The 22,861-nt window shown below is 32.6% G+C and overlaps 3 protein-coding genes across 17 annotated transcripts in view; 1 reads left to right on the top strand and 2 right to left on the bottom strand.

Annotated features, from left to right (window-relative positions):
- The window catches only part of LOC114281431 (beta carbonic anhydrase 5, chloroplastic), a 31,418-nt gene extending 13,294 nt beyond the window's left edge, over positions 1 to 18,124 (bottom strand). Inside the window, exons 1-8 of one of the 11 annotated variants that reach the window (XM_082883300.1) lie at positions 17,320 to 17,930; positions 14,280 to 14,564; positions 13,775 to 14,050; positions 12,892 to 12,952; positions 12,728 to 12,763; positions 9,893 to 10,042; positions 9,748 to 9,796; positions 9,497 to 9,588 (exon numbers count right to left, since the gene is read on the bottom strand). In XM_082883300.1, coding sequence (XP_082739426.1) covers positions 9,559 to 9,588; positions 9,748 to 9,796; positions 9,893 to 10,042; positions 12,728 to 12,763; positions 12,892 to 12,917 — 291 coding nt within the window. In that variant the 5' untranslated portion in view covers positions 12,918 to 12,952; positions 13,775 to 14,050; positions 14,280 to 14,564; positions 17,320 to 17,930 and the 3' untranslated portion in view covers positions 9,497 to 9,558. Of the gene's footprint in view, positions 1 to 129; positions 331 to 9,496; positions 9,589 to 9,747; positions 9,797 to 9,880; positions 10,043 to 10,152; positions 12,764 to 12,891; positions 12,953 to 13,774; positions 14,051 to 14,279; positions 14,565 to 17,319 lie in introns of those variants that run through there. The other 10 variants (XM_082883301.1, XM_082883302.1, XR_014338133.1 and 7 more) reach the window with 10 other exon arrangements.
- On the bottom strand, positions 130 to 8,546 carry LOC145797083 (cullin-1-like). Of its 5 annotated transcripts, none has more exons than XM_082883306.1 (10): positions 8,519 to 8,538; positions 8,357 to 8,413; positions 7,772 to 7,828; positions 7,605 to 7,690; positions 7,431 to 7,508; positions 7,130 to 7,219; positions 6,927 to 7,007; positions 6,722 to 6,808; positions 6,541 to 6,603; positions 130 to 588 (listed from the first exon to the last, which is right to left on the bottom strand). In XM_082883306.1, exons 4-10 carry the CDS (start codon positions 7,686 to 7,688, stop codon positions 547 to 549), a joined length of 525 nt encoding a protein of 174 aa, XP_082739432.1. In that variant the 5' UTR covers positions 7,689 to 7,690; positions 7,772 to 7,828; positions 8,357 to 8,413; positions 8,519 to 8,538; the 3' UTR covers positions 130 to 546. The 5 variants fall into 5 exon arrangements, 4 of the variants coding, with proteins under 4 accessions (XP_082739432.1, XP_082739429.1, XP_082739431.1 ...); XR_014338135.1 differs by lacking the exon at positions 130 to 588 and adding exons at positions 639 to 2,422; positions 2,540 to 2,809 and having other exon boundaries at positions 7,605 to 7,828; positions 8,519 to 8,546; XM_082883303.1 differs by having other exon boundaries at positions 7,605 to 7,828; positions 8,519 to 8,546.
- Positions 4,108 to 16,994, top strand: LOC145797082 (receptor-like protein EIX2). Its single transcript, XM_082883293.1, has 2 exons — positions 4,108 to 5,234; positions 16,811 to 16,994. Exon 1 carries the CDS (start codon positions 4,320 to 4,322, stop codon positions 5,223 to 5,225), a length of 906 nt encoding a protein of 301 aa, XP_082739419.1. The 5' UTR covers positions 4,108 to 4,319; the 3' UTR covers positions 5,226 to 5,234; positions 16,811 to 16,994.
- Positions 18,125 to 22,861: the final 4,737 nt, after the last annotated feature.

The raw sequence follows: 22,861 nt of genomic DNA, 5'->3' as shown, positions 1-22,861 counted from the left end.
CCCAGTTTGGTTCTTTTAATTCCGATGTATCTATAAAAAATAAATAAATAAGAAAACAAGCATGAGATAGTCATACTGTGATGCATATTATCCCATCCATGCCAATGCCATAACTATTGACAACACTGATAATCCAAAACAAAAGATTGGAGTCCTTCAAAACGCACACTTAATCCAAAATAATTAAATTACACACTTGAGTTATTTATTTAAGTAGCTACATCCTTCGTGAAAGAAATAGAGGGCCTAAGCAAAGAGGGTACCAGCAACTCCACTTCATATGTCACGAACTCACCATCACAAGCTCATGTCTTACGTATAGCAGCTTCCCTTGAAAATATAGCAACCAAAAAAAAAAAAAATGTTAAGCAGCATCAATTATCACTTAAAGCAAAATAAATATTGGGCAGCCATTAATAGTTCGTAAATTTATTTAGAATCATAGAAAAATCTAAATGTTTAGAATCTAATCATAAAATAAAATTAGATATAATCACAAGATGGAATCCATTAAAAATGCGTATCTTATCATCCCATATGAAAGGATTACATGTGGTTCTGTGATCGAATTTTGTACTCATAGAAGAGCTGCAAAATCATTGCATAAAAGAGCACTTAAGTTCAGTTATTAGGCTTGAAAAAAAAAAAAAAAAAAAGAAACGAAAAAAAGAAAGAAGCATAAACGACCACTTCATTGAGCACATTGTTACACGATTAGTTGATTTTGTAAAAAGCGAATTACACTAACAGTCCTTATAGTTTGTGACTTGTGTGACTTTAATCCCTGACTTTTCAATTGTGATATATTTGATCTTGAATTTTGAATATTATTCCAAATAAGGACAATCAAACATGTTTTCTTTGTAAATGGTCCATTTCAAGGGTAAAGTCGTCATTTAAATTATTTTGTGTTGGTTAACTTGTATGTTATTTGAAATGTAATGACATTTTTTCAATGAATAATGCTGAATTTTTTTATTATTATTATAAAATTCTGTTTGAATTGATTTTTAGAATCAATTTTTCAAAAAAAAATTCTAACAAATTAAAAATTAAATTGGTGAAAAAAATTAATAACACATCATTTTTATATAATTTTATCTGTTGAGAGGGTAGAAATACTTTTTTAAAATTTATTTTTTTTTAAATTTATTTTCGTCAAATTAGTTTCAATTTTTTCAAAAGTCAAATATGGCGACAATTTTGATGTCATTATTAAACTAATCCATTAAATTAAAAAATCCAAAACTAAAAATATTTCATATGTTAAACATATCAATTACACATTAAAAGTCTAATAACCATCAATTACATGATAACCATAAAAAAATATCTATTAAAAACAAATACAACCATCTATTACATTATGACCATCCAAAAATGTCAGCAAAACAACAACCCATTATATAATCATCATCCATATATATACTAAAAATTAATTTAATAAAAAATATATAAAAATAAAAGATTTATTATTTTATATAATTTTATCTTTGGTAGATAGAAATAATTTTTAAAAATTCAAAAATAATTTTTTAACATTTATTTTCTGTCAAATTGGTTTATATTTGACCAAATTAAAGACTTTACCCTTGAAATGGAGCAACAGTGTCTTCAATTGTCCTTATTTGGAATGTGATTCAAAATTTAGAGTCAAATGTATCACAATTAAAAGGTTAGAAATCAAAGTGGCACAAGTCTCAAACTACAAGAACCTTAAGCGTTATTCGCCCTTTTGTAAAATTACAATAGAAGTGGAGAACTCATGGGGGAAAAAAAAAAAAAAAAAAAAAGCTCTTCGACCAAAAAATTAAATTTGAAAAGAAGTTGGTTTTTTAAACATCTAATGTGTTAATGTAACTATCAGACCATTGTTTGGTCATGAATTGATGTGGAAATAGAACTTACCACAGAGCCAAAGGTACTTGTACTAAAATAGGACTTGAATATTTTGATTAGAAAATAGAACTAAGATAAACCCACGGTTTGCACTTTGCAGTTAAAAAATCTTGGTTACAATTTAAAAAGAAGATTTTAACATGTAAACAAGGGTGGCCTACAAACAATGCCCACAAGAATACAAAAAGTAACAAAATCGAAGTGAGACATACCGATTTTCCTTAAAGATTCCTTTGTAGTCTAGCCATATTCAATACTGCAGTCACATAGAACCAATTTTGTATGCGGTCCAAGAATTTGAAGTAGGCATATCTCAATGGACTGTTACAAAGCACAGTGCCAAAAACTCCCCAAAATCCACGGGTGAAACCAATCCCCATGCTAACATAAAATCCTGAGGTAATAAACCTGTCCTCATCTTCTTGAATCCCTTTAGTAGAAATTGGAGGTTCCACAACCGTTTCCTCTCCTGGACACTTATTGGGTAGGGGACGCCCACAGAGTTTTGGATTCTCGGAATATGCTGAGGCATCAAAGCTTTGCAATTGAGTGCTTGATGGAATTTTTCCCGACAAGTTGTTATTTGACAAGTTCAATACATCAAGAAAAGTTAGATAAGCAAGGCTTGTAAGAATATCACCAGAAAGTCTATTTGCAGATAGGTCAAGAGTTTCCAACATCTTCATCTGACCAATCTCTTGAATGATTCTTCCAGCCAAATTGTTTCTTGACAGGTTCAAGGAAACCAACCCTGCAAGACTCGCAACCTGCTGAGGAATTTTTCCAGTCAATTTGTTGCTAGAAAGATCAATCAATTTAAGTAGTCCCAGTAGTTCTCCATACTCCCTCTGTTGTCCTTTCCATTGAACCAATGCATTGCTCACATAGTATCCTGTGAGAGACGCACCATCTGCATATGTATTGTAGGGAGAATAAATGGTTCCTTCTGAACTGTTACTTTGAACCAAAGCAGAAAAATTGCTGAAACATTTTGGTAGTTTTCCAGATAAATCATTTTGAGAGAGGTCCAAAACTTGAATTTGGTTAAGGTAACAGATATCTTGAGGTATGCTTCCATAGAATTTGTTGGATCGTAGACTAAGAATGATTAAGCTTGTGAGATGCATCCCTATCCATGCTTGTATTTTTCCTGTGATTCTATTTTGCTCCAAGTCAATAAATTTCAACCGTATGCATTTATTCAAAGACTTTGGCAATCTTCCAGAGAAACTATTGTTGCGCAACTGCAATACTTCAATGGCATTTATGTTGTGTTTGGTTAGGGGATTTGAAGAGAGATTTGAAAAGAGAAATGGAAAAGATAGGTAAAATGTGAATAATATATACAAACTTTGAGTTTCCAGTGGAATCAACTTAGTGGTACATTGCCTGATTTCACAAGATTTTCATCCTTGAGGGAATTGGATCTCAGTCACAACCAAATTGAATGGGCCTTTCCCAGAAAGTTTTGGACAACTTCCCAGTCTTGTTCAACCAAATTACTTCGAATTCTTTCCAAGGCATAATCTCTGAAGCCCACTTCTCAAACCTCTACAGTTTGCAATATTTGGACTTGTCTTTTAACCAACTAGTTTTGAACTTTAGCTCTGATTGGGATCCTCCTTTTCAACTTCACCAAATATACTTGGCATTTTGCAAGTTGGGGCCTTATTTCCCAAAATGGCTTCAAAAGCAAAATAAAATTTCCAAGCTTGATATCTCTGGAGCTGGAATTTCAGATACTGTCCCTAGTTGGCTTTGGGATCTATCACCCAAGTTAAATTATTTAAATCTTTCTTGCAACCATATAAATGGCTTGTTACCAGATTTATCTTCGAAGTTTACTGATTTTATCGGCATAGATTTAAGTTCTAATCGCTTTACAGGTCAAATACCACCACTTCCATCCAATTGAACATTTTTGAATCTCTCCAAAAACATGTTTTCGGGGTCAATTTCTTTCTTATGTGCAGTTTCTAGCGCTGCAGTTTTGTCCTATCTTGACCTCTCAAGTAACCTATTATCAGGAGGACTTCCAAATTGTTGGGAACATTTGAAAGCACTTAGAGTTATCAATTTGGACAACAATAATTTTTTTGGAGCACTTCCTAGCTCAATAGGTTCCCTAACGCTGTGTTTGGTTGGGAGATTTGGAGAGGGATTTGGAAAGGGAAAAAGAAAAGGTGTGTGAAACTATGTGAAATATATTATTCACATTTTACCTATCTTTTCCATTTCCCTTTTCAAATCTCTCCTCAAATCCCCTAACCAAACACAACATAAATGCCATTGAAGTATTGCAGTTGCGCAACAATAGTTTCTCTGGGAGATTGCCAAAGTCTTTGAATAAATGCATACGGTTGAAATTTATTGACTTGGAGCAAAATAGAATCACAGGAAAAATACAAGCATGGATAGGGATGCATCTCACAAGCTTAATCATTCTTAGTCTACGATCCAACAAATTCTATGGAAGCATACCTCAAGATATCTGCTACCTTAACCAAATTCAAGTTTTGGACCTCTCTCAAAATGATTTATCTGAAAAACTACCAAAATGTTTCAGCAATTTTTCTGCTTTGGTTCAAAGTAACAGTTCAGAAGGAACCATTTATTCTCCCTACAATACATATGCAGATGGTGCGTCTCTCACAGGATACTATGTGAGCAATGCATTGGTTCAATGGAAAGGACAACAGAGGGAGTATGGAAAACTACTGGGACTACTTAAATTGATTGATCTTTCTAGCAACAAATTAACTGGAAAAATTCCTCAGCAGGTTGCGAGTCTTGCAGGGTTGGTTTCCTTGAACCTGTCAAGAAACAATTTGGCTGGAAGAATCATCCAAGAGATTGGTCAGATGAAGATGTTGGAAACTCTTGACCTATCTGCAAATAGACTTTCTGGTGATATTCCTACAAGCCTTGCTTATCTAACTTTTCTTGATGTATTGAACTTGTCAAATAACAACTTGTCGGGAAAAATTCCATCAAGCACTCAATTGCAAAGCTTTGATGCCTCAGCATATTCCGAGAATCCAAAACTCTGTGGGCGTCCCCTACCCAATAAGTGTCCAGGAGAGGAAACGGTTGTGGAACCTCCAATTTCTACTAAAGAGATTCAAGAAGATGAGGACAAGTTTATTACCTCAGGATTTTATGTTAGCATGGGGATTGGTTTCACCCTTGGATTTTGGGGAGTTTTTGGCACTGTGCTTTGTAACAGTCCATTGAGATATGCCTACTTCAAATTCTTGGACCGCATACAAAATTGGTTCTATGTGACTGCAGTATTGAATATGGCTAGACTACAAAGGAATCTTTAAGGAAAATCGGTATGTCTCACTTCGATTTTGTTACTTTTTGTATTCTTGTGGGCATTGTTTGTAGGCCACCCTTGTTTACATGTTAAAATCTTCTTTTTAAATTGTAACCAAGATTTTTTAACTGCAAAGTGCAAACCGTGGGTTTATCTTAGTTCTATTTTCTAATCAAAATATTCAAGTCATATTTTAGTACAAGTACCACTACAAGAATTAACACTTTTGCCGACCAAAAAATTGGTCGCTAAAAGTCCATTTTTGGTCGGCAAAAATTATCCGCGACCAATTTTTTTGGTCGCTACTTTGGTCGCCAATTGAGGGTCGGCAAAAGTAATTTGCGACCAAAATTTTGGTTGGTCGGGAAAAGTCGGATTTGCCGACTAAATTTTTGGTCGCGAAATATATCATTACCGCGACTAATTCATTTAGTCGCTGAAACACTTTGGTCGCAAAAAGTGATATTTTCCCGACCAAAAAGTTTGGTCGCCAATTATCACATTCAACGACCAAAAAGTTTGGTCGCCAATTGTGACATTCTGCGACCAAAAAGTTTGGTCGCCAATTGTGACATTCCGCGACCAAAAGGTTTGGTCGCCATTTGTTACTTTTCGCGACCAAAACTTCTCGTCGGCAAAAGTGAGTTTCCACGACCAAAAGCTGTTTTGGTCAGCAATAAATGTATTTTTTGCGACCAAAACTCTTGGTCGGCAATTGTCATTTTTTAAGAAAAAAAATTATTTATTTGTCGCGACTAATAAATTGGTCGCCAAAGCAGAAAAACAATGCACCTGCAATTCCTAATAATTCATTCAATCCATAATAAACCTATAATTTTAAAGCATCATTCAAATTAAGGATTGGTTTGGGATGTCCTAAAAAAGTGCACTTTTTGACTTATTGGTGGGTTTGGGTTGGGTTTGGATTGGGTTTGATGTGATGTGTTAGAGAGGTGATGTGATTTAAATAAGATGATGTGACTTAAATAAGATAGTGACTTTTTGACTTATTTAGTACATGCCAAACTAGCCCTAAGTGAACAACCTTGGTTAATGATGCCACCCTGGTTAATGATCCCACCACATCAAACAATTATTTGTACCCCCAAAGTCAAATGTAGTGCTAAATTTTGTACATTGCCATTCATTTAATTAAAATCCAAATTTAATTTCCTTCAAAAAAAAAAAAAAAAGTATATAACTTGCTAACCAAGTCCAATGTAATGGCAGATCAATCATGAGCCTTGTGAAATGCACCTCCTCAGAAGACAAATTGAACAAAGACTATGGGATCTGAAATAACACAATCAAGATTACATCACCTTCTTATTGCTGGCTGCATCTTCCGCTTGTTTAACCAATGCTGTACCTTCAGCAGTAACATGCTGCATAAAGAAAAACCCAGCCAAACTTCAAAATAAACAAGGGGAAGAAACAAATAATACCAGAGGCACAATGCTACATTCTTTACAGAACAATGTACTGCAAGTTAAAGACCAAAACCTGTTTAACCAATGCTGGCTGCATCTTCTTATTGCTGGCTGCATCTTCCGCTTGTTTAACCAATGCTGTACCTTCAGCAGTAACATGCTGCATAAAGAAAAACCCAGCCAAACTTCAAAATAAACAAGGGGAAGAAACAAATAATACCAGAGGCACAATGCTACATTCTTTACAGAACAATGTACTGCAAGTTAAAGACCAAAACCTGTTTAAATATACTAGAAACCGGATTTAAACCTCCAGGTATTTTGGAAAAGAGCCTATACATCCTTGATAAATCCTCTATCTACAAGAGAACAAGAAAAAAATGTTAATAAACTTTAGTTAATTGCAACTGAAATAACAGCAAGAAGGCTTGAATAATAACATTGTCCAAGTCTGATAAAAAAAAATGGTCCAAATGACTACCTTGTCATCCCTAAGCAATGCATGACATCCAGAGTGCTCCTGCTCGAGCAATTGGGTTGCATAAACGGACAACAATTCATGTTGAACTTTCTATAGGAAGACAAAATTACCCATAATTATAACAGCGAAAGTGCATATCTTCAAAATTGGCCTGAAAATAAATAAATAAATAAAAGAAGTAACCATTAAAAGACTAATTATTATTGGGTAGAAAGAAATTTAGTATCTAGTAACCATTAAAAGACTAATTATTATTGGGTAGAAAGAAATTTAGTATGACTTTACAAGAGGAAGAACAAACCTCAAGCAACTTCAGCTCGCTACTAGAATGTAGGTAATGAGCAACCCTATCCTTCTCTCGTTTCAAACACTCCTCAACCTAGAGTTACAAAAGGATTTTTTAGAAATTATATAGGATTATCAAACAAATATATCTGACCTTAACAAGAAAAAAAGAAAATGAATAGATGTTTACTTTCAACATATAATCTGGACAGGAATCTTCCAAGATCCAGTTTGAAGCCTTTCGAGAATAATAATCCGCGGTATCTTTCAGCATATCTGCTTCAAAGTCATTCTCACAATGATCCATTTGTCCCATTCCGATCTCAACAAATATATCCAAAACAAAGTCATTCTCACAATATATCCATTTGCCGCATTCTTATGAGATGATCCAGCTTCTTACGGGCTGATAATCTGCATACATACCCATCATTTGTTATGGATGAAGATCAAGCTGACTATTATAGCTAAAGTATATATAGTCAGCATATCTTCATTTGCTCATAAATAATCAAGAAGAGGGACTGCCCCCTATAAGCTCGCAATTGTAAATATAGTCAGCATATCTTCATTTGCTCATAAATAATCAAGAAGAAGGACTGCCCACTATAACTGAAGTACCCATGAGGATGGCAAGATCTTTCAATCAGAAGGTAAATGAACAAGCAAAGTCATGAGAATCATGTGGAATGTATTTTCACTTCTCATTTAAACTAGGCTACCAATAAATGAAATAACAGTTTGTTTTTTGTTTTTTTTTAAAAAAAAAGAACCATCTCTAAAAATAAAACAAGAATAAAACCATATAGTACTTTCAGCATGACTTTCAAATCAAACCAAAATATGTTTATCAGATTCGGAGATGTGTTGGAGTCATCATTTCACTAACATACATTGTGATGTTCAAAAGAAGCAAAAATTGAAAAGAAAATAGGAACAAACCTCAAGCCCAAGAAATGGTTCGTAGCTGATATCACAAGAGTATGGTGCCCCAACATACTAGATGCAAAAAATCCATAGTATGATAAAGGTAATCCAAATCCGAGAGCATAAACCAAAGGAAAAAAAAATATCCCTGAGAGCATAAACCAAAAAGGAATTTACCTTTGCAATACTGACAGCTCACAGTTTCCTTGAAATTGGAAAAAAAAAATCAAATGATTTCTTGTATAATGTGCGCTTGCTTGCTTACTTGCGTGCATGTGTAAGAGTGAGAGAGAGATGAAAAATAGAAAAGATTGGAATTGGCCAAACCTTGAATTTACATCATCTTGCATGCTCATAAGGGCACAAATACCTCCACAGCAGCTGTGGCCAATGACTAGTATATTTTCAACCTGTAGAAAACTTTATATTTACCAAAATGTTTTCCCATCAAAGTTTGTCGCCAAATAGAGTGGCCAATTTGTTTGACACATTGATATCAAGAGGTCAATTACAGCAATTCCAGTCATCTAATATATTTGTGTACGGTATTAGTGACTTAGTCATGAAACACAGAGACATTTTTTTTAATAATGAATCAGCAATTCCAGATTATTCATTATTGCAACTATATCATAGTCCACTGTAAGCAACTCTAGAATGAGAACATAAGCTTCATAATTGGTTACTAATTGCTATACTTTTGCAGACAATTCCCTTTCTCCAAACTTATTCTTACTTTATCTCTTTTTTTTTTTGTTTTTTTGAATGACACATGATGTCAAATTCTTTCAGATTTTTGAATTCCTAACATGTCAGCAGCAGTCCCAGTCAATGTGCAGACCATAAGCAACCAATAGTAACTACACACATTTTTTCTGCCTTGGTTGACAAAGAATAAAGCAACTTGGCAGAAGATTTGTCTACAGAAGTAACTTACTTCTAGAGAATTGACGGCAAATTCAAGGGCAGCATTTGTTTCTGTTGGTCCATTCTGCATCAGAAAATAAAAAAGCATAGGCCTATTCAGAATTTTGCTTCTAAATACACTTATCACAACCATATATTTCCGTTTTCCCACATTTATGCTTACAATAAATGAAGAACTAGTAGTACTAAACTAAAGCCAAGAAAACACAAATGCAATGTATATGGTACCTCAAATGGGGGCACCAGATTTGCCACATTGCGGACTACAAAGGCTTCTCTGGGTTGAAATCCTAGGATGTAGGAGAGACAAACCCTAGAGTCTGCACAAGCAATGACCATGAACTGTTCTTGCAAGCATCAGTTAAGAAAATCTTAACCAGTTCAGCACAAAATTGAGGCAAATTGCCAATGTAATCCCCAGATGGCTCCAAAATATATCATGGACTACAAAAAAGTTAACCCTAAAAAACCCATCATACCTTCGGTGCTTGACTCTTGGCAAGATTTTCATAGCATTCCAAGTTCTCCCTGTTCAAAGAAAACATCACATCAGGGAAACTCAATTTTCTGTGAAGCTAAACAAGAAGATGTCAGAATTATAAGCTTGCTTACAGGAATTTCTGCCTTTTGAAACTCAGAAACTGATGTTTCATTTCATTGAACAGATCAGACCCATTTTGAGTTCCTATTATGCTCTCTTGTTTGCTATTTGTGAGCCCCTCAGTCAGCCCTGGTGGTTCCATCGAGGCCTTCAACCTCAAAACAGGATTGCTTCTGTGAATTCAATCATGGAAGGTAGAAATTAAGAACAGGATACAAAACATGTTACTATGTTTAGTATCGGCAAAATACATAGTGCATATGTTTCAAATCAAATCAAATACATTCTCATCTTTTGAGCTCAATCCCGAGGTTGCATGGTAGCCTGTAATCTTAAAAAGAATGACTTTCCTATAAATCAATAATCAGACAATAAAATTAGAAGCTTATTATGTAAGAGTTAACACAACAAAGAAGAAACATGGCATTAAGCTCCTCCAGTATAACCTATGAAGCACAAATACTTTTACAAGAGAATTGTTTCCATATCATACAAATCACATCCCAATACAAAAAAGAAAAAGACAACAAAACGGGGAAAAACAAATAAATTACTAAAACTGAACCAAAAAATAAAAAACACACAACATCAGATGCCCTGACAGTGACAAAAAGTGAATCTTATCCACCAAAAAAGAGGAGAAAATATCAATTTAACACACAGTTTCTAACACATAGAAGATCCTTCCAAATAAGAAAGAAATAAAGATTGAGAACCAACAAAGCAATTGATGTTAAAGAAGATATACTGCTTTAGGCAAAAAATACACAGATACATCTACAGACTCTATGTTCTATGCTTCCATGATTTTGTTTTGTCCACACAAAGTAACATGAAAGCGAATGTAGCTAAAACAGAAACAAGCATTAATCTATTTATTTATAAGCAGCAATTAACAAAGCCAAAGATGATTTCAAGACTACATAAATCCAATCGACTAATTACAATCAAGCAATGATGAATTCAAATCAGATGTAAAACCCAACCATAAATCTAATCCGATCATCGTTAACTCAAAAACTAAGGAATGCATGCAAAAGTACTTTTTTTTCCATTCATTAACCAGGATAGGCATATGAAATAGTATGATATAATGAATTTTTTGAAAAGAACCAATCAATTTTCAGGTTGAAAACCAGACAACTCTCAATTATTAAAGAAAAGACAGAGAACACAAACAGTTCACTTTTGAGGAAATGCAACTTCAGTGGTAGATACAGATCTTACTTTTGAAGATCCAAAAATATATGAAATTGTACCACACAAAATAAACAACATACATCGTAATTACCAAGTAATTCATAGAAAATAGATTTAAACCACACGATGTAATTAGACTAGGGAGTACTGAAATATACAACACACAGAAATAAACCCAAGAAACATCTGATTTTTGGAAATCGTCTTACTTTGACTTAAACTAAGTTAACCTTTTAGAGAAGAAAAAGTTACATTCATGCAGTCATTATCCATAGTGGCTGTCCAGTGATTTTAAATGCTCAAGGCACACCAAGGCGCCAGATTCAGGCGTAGGCGCAAGGTGAGGCGCACCTTTTTGGTAAGAAATAGATAAACTAATAATTCAAACTTGAACAAAAGCAAAATGAAAGAACACAGGTAAATTGTAGAAGAATTCTCAAAGCCATAAAAGCCACATATCATTCCAAATGCAAAATAGTCAACATTCAACAAAACTAATAATTACTAAGCTTTACTCTAATAGTCATTCTGTATCAAATTTTATTGTCCTTAGATAATTTATTGCTTGTACCAGAATGACCTAAACATTAATAATCACAACATTATTTTAGCTAACAGTTTTTAAAGTTAGAACTTCAATTTTGAAGTTAGTAATATTAATTTCACTATTTGACTTATAAAAATATGTCTATTATATGAAAAGTATAGTGATACGGCATGCAAAACTAATACTTGATGGAGAGGATTATTTCATCATTGGCGACATCTACTGACCATAAGAACAATTTAACCCACCATAAAACAAACTACAGCTTGATGGTAGTTAAATTTTCAAAATTCACTGCACCTTATAATTATAAATAAGTTTCATTAGTTATGAAATTAGCCGTAGAGAATGAGGAAAAAAGACTAGACATAGATAGGAGCACAGTGAAGATCTTAGCTCATAGTATAACAATCAACTAAATGGTAAAAACATAACCCTTATTTCGTGTATTTCCCTTGAACCCATACCTAAATGTGGTCCATTAGGTAAGCCAAAGGCACTCCTGCCTTCCTAAGATCCCACAAAACTCAGCCTACAGTTCTGACAAATTAGAAATGACAATCTACAGAACAAGCAGTCTCATTAAATAAACAATCACTGTAACTCTTATCAATTCTCGAGTCTTTTTAAGCCAACATACTAAAGTTAAAGTTACTCTTAATTATCTCCCAAAAGCAGATAATTCCAAGAAATTATTCAGTGACTTGAATTCCTTGAACATTTAACTGTGAATAAAAATAAATAATACTCACAAATTCAGCAACAAAGTGTTGAACAAACTTGATTAGTTAGAGATATTATGAAAGGAAACATATTTCATTATGCCACTTAGATTGTTTCGTGCAGTGCAGTGCCACTTAGATTATTTCATTATGCCATTTCATTATACCACTTAGATTTTTAAACCTTTTTTTTTTCTTTCCCATTTTGTCAATCTTTATTTTGAACAGCTACAGCAAGCAACAAAGTTTGGTTCCTCCTCAAAAGATTGTTTTTGCCATTAAGGATGTTAATTATTAAAGAGAATGCGAGGGGAAAGAAACTATTAGAATCAAAGTAAATTTCAGGGCTTGAATAAATGAAGTAATCCTGTGTTTAGCATTGTCATAACTTTGCATCAGTTCTGAATACATCCCAGTAGCAGCATCTGCAGGTTTAAAAATAAATAATTAGTCAAATAAATGTGAAACGAACAATGCACAGAGATCGTAAAGTGATACAAAGTGCAATCAAAGGCAAAACCTTAAACATTGTTAAGAGTGAAATATATCTTACGAGCACATTGGGACGCAATCTTTCATACTCCCATCTTCAGGTCTTGTCTAACCACCAAAACCTGCCATCACAATTTCCCAACTTGGAATTTGGAAATCAGAATTAAAATAAAATAAAAAATAGAAAAATAAAAACTAGTAAATGCATGAATCATCTTCAAAGTCAAATGAAACCAGTTATATCTATATCTATACCTACATCTTTCACCTTTATGTGCTCACATGACTATATAAGAAATTGAATAGAATCGTATATATCTTACAACACTGCAATCAAAAGTCCACTATCAAAGTAACAATAAACTGGGTATATTATTCTCTGCTTAGCAATATTTAGGAAAAAAATTAATTAACCAACAATTTGGGCTTGTAACTATCATCTGTCCACTTACGACGTTTATTAACTATTGCAATTGGATCACCCAAAAAAAGCACTTTTTTGCAATTATATTGCAAAATATATATATACAATAATAAGGAAAACGGAAATGGCCATTGCCCAGTGCTGGTCTACATTAGTCGAGGATTCCAGATTGGGTGGATTGGTATGGATCTAACTTTTCTTCTTATTTACACAAAGTCGTAGTTCATTGCACTAAAACCCACATTCTCATGGTTATAAGCTCGAATTTTTTACAATTATATTAATAAAACAGGATGTCTTAATTTTTGATTATGTGAAAAAAGTGTAAAAAGTTTTTTCTCAGCTTGCTCAATTTTTTTCATGTTGTGTTGTTGACACAAAATTCCAAAAACAAAATTACACTAATTTCACCCAACATATTGACAGATCAACCCACTGAAATAAATCATCCAAAGAATGGTCACACTAATCACATCAAAATCAAATTAACTTCATGATAGAAATGAAGAAAAGTACTTACACCAAAATCAGAGAGCTTGAATTCGAGATCGCGAACAAATGAAACCATAAAAGGGTCTTTAGGGTTTGGCACCAGAACTTCATTCGCAGTTATAATCGCTTTAATATGTTCCAAATTCACAACAATAGCCCTCTCTCTTCGGAGAATCGCAGAGGGGTTCGAGAGCTCTGGTTCAACAACCCTCAAATCCTGAGCCTGGACTCCACTCCTCCGCATTATCTCTTGCTTCCCAGTTTATTGTTACACTGTCTTGGAGTATGAATATCATCGACTCCACTATCAAAGTCCTCACCATTGACACATAACACACAATCAGAAATGAACAAATAAACTAAGAGTCACAGATCTAAAAAAAAAAAAAAATCACCATTGACACAGAAATGAACAAAAAATCACCATTGACAAACAATCTTAGTCACACAGAGTGACACAGATCTGAATAACACAAAAAAATCAGAGATCGGAGAGGAAAGAGAGACAGAGACAGCGACATAGAGATCCGTACCTGGGAGGTCGATCGGTGCGATGAGAGTATGAGGTCGATCGGTCAATCTTGCGATGAGTGAGAGTCGATCTCTTGCGAGGTTGATCGGCCGAGATGAGTGATGAGATGAGAGTGAGAGAGTGAGTATGAGAGACTGATCAGATGAGAGTGAGATGAGAGTGAGAGACTGAAAAACGAGAGAGAGTGTGAGATGAGAGCTGCGTAATGCGTTTTTGAGTTTAGGGTTTTTTTCTTTTCTTTGTTTTGTTTGGGTACAGATGAAGTGAAGTGAACGGTCCAGATCTTCTGGAAAAAAAAAAAAAAAAAAAAAAAAAGTTATGCGGGCGGGTTGGTCGGGTGCGGTTCAATCCCGCAACCCGCCGACAATCCGAAAATTAGAAATATTTCAAATCGCATCCTATCTTATTATATTTGCGAAACCGTCCATACGCGTACGGGTAGGGTCGGCTAGGACGGGTTGTGCGAGTCGAATGACCCTATGCCCAGCCCTAATTCCCACCTCCACGTTTCAAATTTCCTTCCCAAACTTTTGGCGACCAAATATCATATTAGTCGCAGAAAAAGTACCTTCGCCGACAAATTTTTTTAGTCGTCAAATCTCAATCAATGGCGACTAAAATATTAGTCGCTAAATGTACTAATTTGGCGACCAATTTTTTTTGGTTGTTGAAAATAACTTTTTGGCGACCAAATTTTTGGTCGCCCAAAAATATGTGACCTTCCGCGACCAAATTTATAGTTGGTCGGCAAAAACATACCACTTTCTGCGACCAACTCATTTTTTGGTCGCCAAAATATAACCTTTTGCGACCAATAATATTTGGTCGCCAAAAATAATGATCATTCGCGACTAATTAATATTTGGTCGCCAAATGTCATTTTTTTGCGACCAAAATTTTTTTGGTCGGTAAAAGTGGTCGGCAATTGTGTAAATTCTTGTAGTGTACCTTTGGCTCTGTGGTAAGTTCTATTTCCACATCAATTCATGACCAAACAATGGTCTGATAGTTACATTAACACATTAGATGTTTAAAAAACCAACTTCTTTTCAAATTTAATTTTCTGGTCGAAGAGCTTTTTTTTTTTTTTTTTTTCCCATGAGTTCTCCACTTCTATTGTAATTTTACAAAAGGGCGAATAACGCTTAAGGTTCTTGTAGTTTGAGACTTGTGCCACTTTGATTCCTAACCTTTTAATTGTGATACATTTGACTCTAAATTTTGAATCACATTCCAAATAAGGACAATTGAAGACACTGTTGCTCCATTTCAAGGGTAAAGTCTTTAATTTGGTCAAATATAAACCAATTTGACAGAAAATAAATGTTAAAAAATTATTTTTGAATTTTTAAAAATTATTTCTATCTATCAAAGATAAAATTATATAAAATAATAAATCTTTTATTTTTATATATTTTTTATTAAATTAATTTTTAGTATATATATGGATGATGATTATATAATGGGTTGTTGTTTTGCTGACATTTTTGGATGGTCATAATGTAATAGATGGTTGTATTTGTTTTTAATAGATATTTTTTTATGGTTATCATGTAATTGATAGTTATTAGACTTTTAATGTGTAATTGATATGTTTAACATATGAAATATTTTTAGTTTTGGATTTTTTAATTTAATGGATTAGTTTAATAATGACATCAAAATTGTCGCCATATTTGACTTTTGAAAAAATTGAAACTAATTTGACGAAAATAAATTTAAAAAAAAAATAAATTTTAAAAAAGTATTTCTACCCTCTCAAAAGATAAAATTATATAAAAATGATGTGTTATTAATTTTTTTCACCAATTTAATTTTTAATTTGTTAGAATTTTTTTTTGAAAAATTGATTCTAAAAATCAATTCAAACAGAATTTTATAATAATAATAAAAAATTCAGCATTATTCATTGAAAAAATGTCATTACATTTCAAATAACATACAAGTTAACCAACACAAAATAATTTGAATGACGACTTTACCCTTGAAATGGACCATTTACAAAGAAAACATGTTTGATTGTCCTTATTTGGAATAATATTCAAAATTCAAGATCAAATATATCACAATTGAAAAGTCAGGGATTAAAGTCACACAAGTCACAAACTATAAAGACTGTTATTGTAATTCGCCTTTTACAAAATCAACTAATTGTGTAACAATGTGCTCAATGAAGTGGTCGTTTATGCTTCTTTCTTTTTTTCGTTTCTTTTTTTTTTTTTTTTCAAGCCTAATAACTGAACTTAAGTGCTCTTTTATGCAATGATTTTGCAGCTCTTCTATGAGCACAAAATTCGATCACAGAACCACATGTAATCCTTTCATATGGGATGATAAGATACGCATTTTTAATGGATTCCATCTTGTGATTATATCTAATTTTATTTTATGATTAGATTCTAAACATTTAGATTTTTCTATGATTCTAAATAAATTTACGAACTATTAATGGCTGCCCAATATTTATTTTGCTTTAAGTGATAATTGATGCTGCTTAACATTTTTTTTTTTTTTGGTTGCTATATTTTCAAGGGAAGCTGCTATACGTAAGACATGAGCTTGTGATGGTGAGTTCGTGACATATGAAGTGGAGTTGCTGGTACCCTCTTTGCTTAGGCCCTCTATTTCTTTCACGAAGGATGTAGCTACTTAAATAAATAACTCAAGTGTGTAATTTAATTATTTTGGATTAAGTGTGCGTTTTGAAGGACTCCAATCTTTTGTTTTGGATTATTTTGGATTAAGTATTAGCGACGGCTTCCGGAGCATTTGCGACGGCAATTTACCGTCTCAAAAAACGCTTTTTTTTGTAGTGTAATGAGTTCTCAGATCGAGACAACTTGTGAAGAATCTCAGAAAGTTCTTCTTTTAAATTGTTGAAACTCATTTCTAACGATTGTAAATGACTTAGATTGACGAACGACTTTGGAATGCCACCTTCTAGGTGATTAACAGAGAGATTGAGATGTACAAGGGATATCATGTTCCCAAAAGCATCAGGAATCGGACCTTCTAGATTATTAAAAGAGAGATCAAGATACCTTAAGTTGGAAAGGTTCCCAAGCTGATGAGGAATCGGACCACCAAAGTTATTGTCGCTGAGATTGAGGACTTGTAATCTGCTCAAGGAAGCAATGAACTCTGGGATGCGCCCTTCAAACGAATTTACGTTAAGATCTAAGTACTTCAATTGCTGCAATTCAAGCAATGAAGGACTAATCTTACCGCTCAAATAACCGTCATCAGGACTGGACGCATGAAGATCGAGTATGGTTACATGACCACTGCGGTTGTTGCAAAGGACTCCACTCCATTTGCAACAGTCTTTCTTATCTTCTTCATTCCCCCAAGAAGAGAGAATACCATCATCATAGACAGCTTCTTTAAACTTGAGAAGAGCTTGTTTCTCCCTCTCTATGCACCTGATTTTATTAGCAGCTTCAACTCCTCCCAAGGAAAGTCCAAGAACAGGTATGTAGTTTAACAATAATAGTGAAAGCACAACCACAAACACATGGAGAAGTTGAATTGATTTTGGTAGCATAATAATATATTTTGTGCCCATGATGGATGGATGGCCAAAATTTGAGCGTATTTGAAGGATAAAAGATTTTTGTTTGTTGTTTTTCCGAGTTCTGTTTGCCATCGAATGGCCACTTCTTATACTATCTGAGATTGCCATATTTTTATTTTTATTTTTAATTTTATTTAATTTAACCTTTTTAAAAAGAGAGAGACTTGGGAGTCAATGAAGAAGTCGACACGGCTGCTGCCAAATCATTCATTAATATCTCGGCATTACTTTTTGAAAAAGGGGAACACTGTACACACTCATTTGAAAAAAAATGTGTATCACATATATTATGTATTTTTTTTGGGAAATGATTTGGAGCCCTAAAAACATCCCCTAATCCCCTTAATTTCCATTTTAGGCAACTTTTTCCTTTTTTTTTTTTTTTTTACTTGATATGGAAATTAGGGGGATTAGGGGGTTTTTTTTAGGGGATGTAGCATTACCCATTTTTTTTTTGATAAATATTATGTATTTTATGATAAATGCTACGTACGTTTTGGTAAGAATTATGATAATTTGTGATTCACAAATAAAGTTATATATTTTGTTATACAAAATATATAATAGAAAAAAATAATCTTATATATATTTTGTGATTCACTATTGTCTTAACAAAATAGAAAAAAAATACATAAATTTTTATAATTGCATTCTACCAATTTTATTTATTTATTTTTTAATAGTTTCATAATAATCTTATCGTCAATAGTGTTATTTTTTATTAGGTATATAATCAAGCAATCATTCAACCATTCTATTCTACAATTGATATTTCATTTGGTTTTGAATATCAATAAGAGAAATGTAACAGAGGGAGATTAGTATCATAAAAAAATGTTTGAAATTCTAAAAATGCTCTCCAAATGTGGCATTATAAGTACTAATTTTTGATTTGTCATATATTCAAATACATAAATTCAACGCTCAACTCTTTTATCACATCATGAATTTATAAACATAAAATTTAAGATCTCTTACATTTATCAGGTTCTTAATGGAGTCCCTTTGGTTTTTTTAATAAGATCAATTGATTATCAAATAATTTTTTTACTATAATTTTTTTTTTTCAACACTTCTTGACAACATGATCGGTGGCTAGCGTCGCCCCTGGTAGTACTATAAGATGAACAATGTTACAGACCCCCAGTGACGTGACGCGGCCTCATTGGCTGAAAAAAAAAAAAAAAAAAAAAAAATTTCGCCCAATCAAGACCCTACACGCACGACCCCCGGCACCCCCACTTGGGGTCGGTGGCATTTTCCCTATAGGATTTCCCTTTGAAAGGGAAAAATCAATCTGTGGTCCAAAATAGTAAATTGCACATCACAGGATATCTTAAAATAGGTCTAGATATAGACATTTATATCATATTTTTTTTTGTGAAGTAATTTATAATTCCTAATTTATTTAATATTATACATTTTTTCTTGTTTTGATCAATGTTGTTCTAATATATATATACTAGTGTATGCCCGTGCCTAAAGGCACGGCGTAAAAAATGTTTTGTTTGAATAATTTTCATTTATTATTCTCTCTTAAGCTAGGAACATTGAGAACCAAGTATACCTAAAATTCTGTTTTCCAATGACATACAAAAAATGAATAGATAACATATATTTGAGCAAGATCCCCTTTATTATAGACACAACTTCAAAATAAGAGGAATCACAAAGTGGTGTTCTCCCTTTGGAGCACATCATGCCAATATGAAAATTGTATTTTTGATCAAAATCTAAATAACAAACACCTCCAAATGTCTACCTCTCAAACCAAACCAAATCTATATAAGTTTACACAACGGCAACTTGCCTCTAAATATTCAGAAAGTATATTAGTATATTCACAAATTACTTTCACATATGCACATGATAAAGTTTTAGATTTACACTTGAAAACGAAGTGCATAGTTTTATACACTTGAAAATGACAAATCAATATAAGTTTCTTCATCAGCAAAAGGATAGAAATCAATTGTCGCAAAAACAAATGTAAAACTAATGATGCCTAAGGTCTCCTACATTCCAAAACAATTACCAAATCATTTAATAGAAGTGTCTAGACGAAAGTCGGAATACTTAAGACAAAGCTTTAAAGATAAAAGGTTTGCAATATATAAAGCTTAACAAATTGCTTAAAATTTGAAAAATTCTAAATGACTTAGTTAAACTAACCTAGAACGATGAAATTCTCAACAACCAATCAGAGAATTCTAAAAAAATAAAAAGACTTTTGCTAATGAGATTAATGAAAGCTTGAACATTATGAAACTACAAATTCAAACCAATTAAGTCATGAATTTCAAAATCAATTAACGAAAAAATTGAAATCCTAATCATTAACACAAAGAAGCCATGCAATTGAAATCCTAATCAAGAACATGAATTTGAAATTTTAGTAGATAAAAACTTGAACTCAGCTTTTGTAGTTGTAAAACAAATTAATTCTTGAATTCTATAATTTTGTTAAGAGCCTACTCGTTAAAATTGCTTAAATGGTTGAATTTACAAAATCATTACATTCATATAATTCATATAATACCCCAATGTGACTAAACTAATCATGTAAATGAAAAAGTACTTTAAATAAGAGTAATTACACAAATGATTAATCTAAAAGTCATTAATTACATCAATTACAAAAACTTTAAAATTGAAATTGTTGCATTAAAAAATAACTAAAGTAAAACGACTTTATAGTGGTCCAATAGCCGTTTTAGTAATGATATATGAAATAAATAAAATAAATAAATCAAATCAAACGGATTAAAGGAATGCTATTCAAAGAAAAAAAGAAAAGAGTCTAATATGAGTTCCTAGCATATTACTCGTGCCTAAAGACACTCTCATATAAATAGCTTAAATGGTTGAATCTTTTCTCTATAAAAAAATAAAAAATAAAAGATAAATCACATAACATGGAAGTTTGAAGAGATTACCTTGATTGGAGAGTTCAAGGGTGCCACTGGTTGTTTCCTTCTATCAATGAACAACGCTGGACTCTTTCAAAAGCTTCTTCATCTCATCCAATTCCTCTAGATTCATATCCAACCAACAGCGGTAGAGTATTTAACATGAATACGGAAGAAGATTAAAAAAGCAAAATTACTTCAGGAACATAAAGTCTAAATAGGAGTATTTAAGAACATGACATATTTTCATAGTACATACCGTGGAAAAAAGTAGAAAATTTAAAATTTGCTTAGCAAAAGTGTCACCCTTCAAAAATATATAAAAACAATACCCAAATAGTACACATTAAAATCCATTTAAACTACTAAGAAAATTGTGGAACATAAAATTTTGTAAAATTCACGTGAGTTTACCACTTTGGATGCTATTTAGGATAAAGATGAAAGAGAAATGTGCCTTCAAACATTATCATATCTTTTCAAACAAATTAAATGAAGTATGCAAAAATTGTTGCTCACTCGAGATTGCCACTCTTTCAACATGTTTAGTTTACACAACAATAAATACAAAATGTCTGATTCTTTGCCTTTTAATGAACTCTCTCAATAAGCCATCCTCTTTCTCCGAGGCCAAACACTATTCTTCTCTCATTGAACCAGTTTCTGCTCATCATCTCCCAAACAAAATCTCTAAGCACCAATGTCATATCACTAAAATTTTAAAAAATTGCAGTGCATTTCAATCAAAATTTACAGACAATATATAAAATTTTTGGAAGCCAATATATAACATTTTTGGAAGCCAACAAAGTCGATGGTTGAAAACCAACAAAAATTCATTTTTGAAATCAAAACCAATTTGAAAAATGAACCCATTTCATGAAGATCAAGTATTATTTTAGATCCAAAACCTTTTAAAAAATTAAATCCATTTAAGAAACAAAACTTGTTTCAAAAATCAAAACTTATTTCTTACTTCAAAATTAAACCCATGTCAGAAGCCAAACTGTAAATAAAAACCCACACAATGACCAACCCAACCAAACACTTGAATTTTGTAAAATTTCAATTGAACAAAATTACTCGGGCATAATTTTGTAATTTCAATTGAATTTTTGTAGTTTCAACTTTCAAATTTCAATTGAATTTTGTAAGAACAAAGTTCTGGGCATAAATTTGTAAGAACAAAGTTCTTGGTGCTTGGATGGGTTTAATTATTGGGTTGTAATTAATTGTGGAGAATGGAATTCAAATAAAATGTATTAGATTGATTCAAAAATTAATGGAAACAGTATGGATTCAAAAATTCGCCCTAAAATATTAAAACTGAATGAACCATAATAACAATATGTACATAACCTTGAAGCCTCAGGATTCTCAATGACCCACAAAGAACTGAAGAACTGAAGAAAAATCGATGAAGGTAGTGAAACAGACACAACTTTAATGGAAACAGCCACCGCCACATTTAATTAATTGATTCAAAAATTAATGGAAACAGCCACCGCCACATTTAATTAATTGATTCAAAAATTAATGGAAACAGACACAGCCACAAAAACAATGTAAAATACCTCTGTTTTGAATTTTCTAGTTTTAAATTTCAAATTTCAATTAGTGCTTGGATGGGTTTAATTAATTGTGGAGGATGGGTTGTAATTAATTGTGGAGAATGGAATTCAAATAAAATGTATTAGATTGATTCAAAAATTAATGGAAAATGGAAATAATATGGACTCAAAAATTAGTATTGAACCGAAATAGTATGGACTCAAAAATTAGTGCTTGGGTGGGTTTAACAGTATGTACATAACCTTGAACTGAAGAACTGAAGAAAAATGAAAACAGACACAGCCACATTTTAATGGAAAAATCAATGGAAACAGACACAATTTTAATGGAAACAACCACGACATCAGTTTGTTGTTAGAGATGCAACTCGTTTCCATCATTTCAAAGATGGAACCTGTTCTTGCAATGAGTACTGGTAAAACTTGACCCATAGAAAATCGAATGTCAACTCAATATTTATACTGAAAAGTTCATACAGAAGTGCAAACACAAGTGACGTTTCAACTTTGAGTGCTGGGATTGCCACAG

Source organism: Camellia sinensis, chromosome 8 (assembly GCF_055761805.1).
Source record: "Camellia sinensis isolate YWXY chromosome 8, ASM5576180v1, whole genome shotgun sequence".
Lineage (NCBI taxonomy): Eukaryota > Viridiplantae > Streptophyta > Magnoliopsida > Ericales > Theaceae > Camellia > Camellia sinensis.
The sequence above is the reverse complement of the archived record's forward strand: the minus strand, read 5'-3'. Positions and strand labels throughout refer to the sequence as shown.